General features: G+C 37.7%; 1 protein-coding gene across 1 annotated transcript; it reads right to left on the bottom strand.

The window, feature by feature from the left end:
- On the bottom strand, positions 1-5118 carry LOC108572199. The gene is made up of 4 exons (XM_017934399.1): positions 5077-5118; positions 4461-4655; positions 2389-2567; positions 1-336 (listed from the first exon to the last, which is right to left on the bottom strand). The coding sequence occupies exons 2-4, from the start codon at positions 4539-4541 to the stop codon at positions 210-212; spliced, it is 387 nt and encodes a 128-aa protein (XP_017789888.1). The 5' UTR covers positions 4542-4655; positions 5077-5118; the 3' UTR covers positions 1-209.
- Positions 5119-5572: the final 454 nt, after the last annotated feature.

Here is a 5572-nt window from a genome sequence, read left to right as displayed (position 1 = left end):
TCTTCTGTTCTATAGGTTACGTTCCCGAGAGTGTGTGGTGTTAATACGGCGTGTGTGTGCGTGTGTATGTGTGAGTGTTCCCGGATGAACGAGAAAACGGAGGATCGCTTCGTTCGACGATGGTGACACAAACGACGAAGAACGACAGTGACACCATGACTGCGCGGTTGTTGAAGCTGTTTTACACTGAGGTATGTTCGCACGATTTTTTACCTGGAATATTCGTCTTCGATATCGTCCAATGTCGTGTTCTGACGGCAATAGTAAACGTACGCGAGCATAGACACGTTTTCACCTGTTTGTACACACTTGTAAGTTTCGTCTGGGCATCTGCACCTTTAGAACAAGTGAAACCAAATTGTACTACATATATATACATATAACAGTCTATATTAGAGGTTAGTAATATTATAGAGTTATACGTGTCGTACATCGTTTGAAAAAGTTTGGAAACAGTTGTACCAACTTTCCACCATATAATATTCCACAGAGGTAAGTAATATTGTAGAATAATTCGTATAATGTACACTGTCGTTGAAAAATGTAGAAACAGTTGAATAAAATTTTTAAAAATTAACTTACAGAGTTTTTATCGCAATCAAAGTCTCGTATATATAAAATTTAATTATTAAAAGAGAAAACCTGTTTGGAGGTTATTGAAAAACAAAATGGAGGAATTTTGACGAGACAAAAACTTCAGAAGAATAAGTTTGTCTTGTTGCTTTCAAGTCAGTTTTGGAAAAGTAACTTTCGTAAGAATGTTTTTTTTATTACTTTCAAGCTATTTCTACAAATAACTTAGAAAACTTATTCTTACGAAATTCTGATTTCATCAAAATGACTTCTTCCCTTTCTCAAATAAGTTCCAAATAAATTTTGGCTATCCTATTTATGAATTTCTTCCGATATTCTTTATTTAAATTTTCCCTTTCTGCGTTTTAATACTTTCCGTACACAATTTTCTCTACTTCAAAATTTTCACAATTATTTCTTCGGTGCAGCACAGTTTTCAGTATTGTTTCGGCATTAAGAGAATTTGGCGAATTTGCAAAATTTTTATAAAATTGAAGAATTACCTCACTTTGCCAAAGTAAACAATTTAAAGCAATCACTCCTCTCGTTGCATCAGTAAAATTAGGAATGAAGTACTTAGGAATGAAGTTCGAAAAAAAAAAAAAAAAAAAAAAAGAAAAACGAAGCTTCATGTGTGTAAAGCGTTGATCACAGCGAACAGAGATAGATTAAGCATTCATTGTACGATAAAGAACGTGTTTGTTGCTCCTTTTTATCTTGCACAGTTATTACATCCATATTAGCACAGTTCATTCATGAAGGTTCGGTTTGTCTTAATGTTTTTCGCTGATTCGCGAGAACGCAGTAATACATCATGCGCTAATCAATATACCGGGTGTTCTCGCATGCAAATGTGAAAGAAAAAAGAATTGTGTATAATTATTATTAGGTCTATGGAAATGTTTCCATTCGTTTGTAAATCGATAACACTAAAGAGCTGCGGTATGTTTCTTTTCCTGTTTAAATTTTCTAGAATTAGAAGTGCAATAAAGAAAAATGAATATACAGTTATTTTGGAAAATAATATGTATAAATGCTATTTTCAATGTTAATCATTTTTTTTTGGTAAATGTATGAGAATTCATTTTTTTGTTTTTTTTAATGTTTTCCATGTAATATATCGGGTTGGCCAATAAGTAACGTCGTATTTTTGGTATAAAATAACAGTGATTTCCTTTCAAGCGAAGAAAACTTTGGTCTACGACCGTTTTTCCATCGAGCGGGCAACTGTATAATTCCCTACTTCCGGAACTCGTCGTTTCTTTCCAAAGCGTGAAAATTTTTACCATTCAGCGAATTTTGTAAGGATCTAAACAAATGGTAATCCGAGGGTGTTAGAACACCCTCAATTTTTGACGAGTGTGCGACGAGACGTGTGGCCTGGCATTGTCGTGATGGCAAATTCTGGCCGTTTCTCTTCAATATTCGCAATATTTTCTTATTTATTTAATTTTTTTCTCTCAGATTCACAGCACCACCACCATACACATTAGCGATCTTTTCTGTCGTTTGAGTGGCGTTTCACCCTTTTTGGAAATAAAACAGCACAATTGCTCGATAATACGCCTTTTCGTCACTCATTTTTACAATAGGATTAATCGAAGAAAATTCAATCCAAGTGTAATAATTCTTTGGAAATAACTTTCCGAAGTGTGAACAATTAGCGTACGATTGTATTCGCGAGGTTAATAACACTATTGTGTCGCTGAGAAACGAAAGAGCGCGAGCTACTGCGAAAAACGACATTACTTTATCGGCGAACCGAATGGTTATGTTAGGTGTAATTAAGTAAGTCGAGGTGTAATTGTAACTTACGTGTTCGCCATGAAAGTTAATCCTCGTCGAGTGGTAGGATCATAGGGGTACCATCCGCAAGGTATCCCGTAGCAGATGCGGTTCGGACTGTCGTAATTTCCACTTTCGGTGGCTCTTTGCGTCCTCTGACTGTCAGGATGCATACTGTGAACAATTTTCCGTAATTGTTCGGCGAATTCCTGCACAAAACATAACCGTTCGAACGTTCACCAAAAGGTCTCCATCTTTTTGCACGAGAAAGTACACCATTTGAAAATGGAAACGAGATTAAAGGTAGAAATCCAGGGTTCCGGAAGTCCGCAAATTTAGAAATTCAGAGTTTCAGAAATCTAGAAATCCAGAGTTTCAGAAATCTGGAACTACAGAGTTTCAGAAATCTGGAACTACAGAGTTTCAGAAATCTGGAACTACAGAGTTTCAGAAATCTGGAACTACAGAGTTTCAGAAATCCAGAATTCCAGAGTTTCAGAAATCTAGAAATCCAAAGTTTCAGAAATCTGGAACTTCAGAGTTTCGGAAATCTAGAAATCCAGAGTTTCGGAAATCTGGAATTCCAGAGTTTCGGAAATCTAGAAATCCAGAGCTTCAGAAATCCAGATTTCCAGAGTTTCAGAAATCTGGAATTCCAGAGTTCCAGAAATCTAGAACTCCAGAGATCCAGAAATCCAGAACTCCAGAGTTTCAGAAATCTAGAATTCCGAAGTTCCAGAAATCTAGAAATCCAGAGTTTCAGAAGTCTAAAAATCTAGAAATCCAACGTTTCAGAAATCTGGAACTCCAGAGTTTCATAAATCCAGAGTTTCAGAAATTTAGACCTCCAGAGTTTCAGAAATCTGGAACTCCGGAGTTTCAGAAATCTAAAAATCTAGAAATCCAGAGTTTCAGAAATCCAGAACTCCACAGTTTCAGAAATCCAAAAATCCAGAATTCCAGCGAATAGCAAGCAACGGGGATTATTTTGACCCTTGTGTGGCCAACCGGATTACCCATTTCTATATTTCCTTTAACCACTTTTCACGTTCTTACGAAAGTACAGTAAAACCACTCCGGATTCCCCCTTTTTTCTCGACGTATCATTCGAAAACACAAAATTTCAAATATCAAAGCTCGAAGGAACCCAACATTTCACCCGCACAAGGGTTAAAGGCCACCGAAATAAATTTCATTCGATATTTATCCTGAAACTTTTCCAATAGCCTACTGTATTTTTTCCAAATTAAAGAAATTCAAGTTCTGAAAAAATTCTGCAACCGTTAGGGAAATTTGTTCAATTTTTCACCCGTAAAATTACTACTCAACGTCGAAGCTCGACCCTTTCAAACTCGTTTCAACGTCATGATTTTCCACGGATCTGTAATAACAGCGAGGCAACGTACGAAGAATATCCACGAAGGCAATAACATCGAAAGACGGCAAAAATTCTTTCCTGATTATCTTTCACGTATTACGCACGAAATCATCAACGCAGTTAGGGTCAATGCTATCGATTTCGCATTTCGAAAAGAATCATATCCGAGTTTGATTCTCGAACAACGAAAAAAAAAAAAACACATCGATTCTGCTGTTCGTTTCTCGAGAAAACGAGAACGAACATTTTTCGTAAAATTTACGAAGAATTTTCTTTCAGAAATCGTTGCTTTCATTTTCGCTCCGAACTCAAACCACATACTTCACTTCGCGATAAACGAAAAAACAATTGTAGCACACGCAAAAACATCTTAGAATTCCAATTACACTTGGAGAAAATCCGCAAAGATTTTCCAACGAAATTTCCGATAAAAATAATTCGAAGTATCCTCGACATCGGTACGATCGTCGATTCGAGCCAAGTAACAAGCGAAATCACCGGAGAAAGATCCTGCAAACAAGCAGGATCTCGGAAATCACGGAGCAACGTAATTTCTCCAGTAGAATAAGAAACACTCGTGCAGACGAAGAGACAAAAAGCCATCTCTGTATTGCACTCGAACCGGCGATCTGATCTTTTCAAGAATCCACTCTGACAATCGTCGATCATCCCCCATTCGAACAAGCACAACAATTACAATATAATTCAGATAAATGTGTCTTACCTCAGATTTCACCGCTGCGCTGAACGATAAGTCGACGACGAACAACACCCCCAACAGAGTCACTAAAATTACGTGTTTCATCTTCGTTTGTTCGGTAAAGAGAACACGAAAGCCTCTGGGTTGTTTGTTGAGAACAGGTGGATGACGATCTTGTCGAGTTCTTCCCTTGGATCGATCCTTTCTTCTCTGTTCCTCCTAAGATTGATCAACAGATTTCTGTTATTTTTTGTTCGTTTCTTTGCGTGTTAGTCAAAAACGAAAACGTTCGTTTGTATCGGTGACTGTAGGATGATTCGGTTGGAACGTCTTCGGAAATGATGATGACGACGATGTGTGAATGTTACGAGAAACAAAGTACAAAACTAAAAATGAAGAAAAAAGAGAAGAAAAGCGGGATTTATAACCGCGTGAAAAGACACTTGAACCTAACTATAAAATTCTGTTAGAGAGTGGAAGGATGATCCTGTAGCTGTATTGTGGTTGCTCGAGAGGAGGGAACGCTCGGTGTGATGAAAGGATGATCAGCGACGGTTTTTGGCCAAGTTACAGCGCTAGAGGATTTTCAAACGAATGCATGCGTTTACTCTCGCGTTTCGTTGTTTAGAGTGATATGTACCGTGTATCAACGCGTATCCCGTGGGTGCTTCCGACTTTATACATAGACTGACGCCTCGTATAGAATGAGAAGACTTTCGAGATGCCGGCAGTTTATATAGGCTGAGCTAGTAGCTGGTCTGAACGCGGGTGGGGACATCTACGTTCTCATTGTTACGCTAATAGGAGGGGGGTTATTCGGAGACGCAACTTTGAGAATTGAAAAATTTTCATACTTTTCTCCGCTTTTTTTTTCCGCTGTTGAGATTGACTACGGCGAAGGGATTATTTTGTTTGTGGATTGGTGGAATAGTGAAATTTGAAAGTTGGCGATTTTTGCTCTGTGGAATTGGGGAGATGCAATTTTTGGAGGCGCGAGTTTCAGAATTGCAAGATTTTCACATTTGTGTCTTTTCTTTTTTCTCTTTTGGTGTTTCTGGATGGGTGGAATAGTGAAATTTGAAAGTTCTTTTTTGGTGTTAGATTGACTACGGCGAAGGGATTATTTTGTTTGTGGA

Source organism: Habropoda laboriosa, unplaced genomic scaffold, assembly GCF_001263275.1.
Source record: "Habropoda laboriosa isolate 0110345459 unplaced genomic scaffold, ASM126327v1 scaffold107, whole genome shotgun sequence".
Taxonomy (NCBI): Eukaryota; Metazoa; Arthropoda; class Insecta; order Hymenoptera; family Apidae; genus Habropoda; species Habropoda laboriosa.
The sequence above is the reverse complement of the archived record's forward strand: the minus strand, read 5'-3'. Positions and strand labels throughout refer to the sequence as shown.

Bases quoted from the DNA above. Each gene is read 5' to 3' on its own strand.
- LOC108572199 (XM_017934399.1), bottom strand. From the start codon at position 4,541: ATGAAACACGTAATTTTAGTGACTCTGTTGGGGGTGTTGTTCGTCGTC. The intron at 2,568-4,460 runs GTAAGACACATT...TGTTTTGTGCAG, and splicing joins GCGCAGCGGTGAAATCTGAG to GAATTCGCCGAACAATTACG. The intron at 337-2,388 runs GTAAGTTACAAT...CTTGTTCTAAAG, and splicing joins TTAACTTTCATGGCGAACAC to GTGCAGATGCCCAGACGAAA.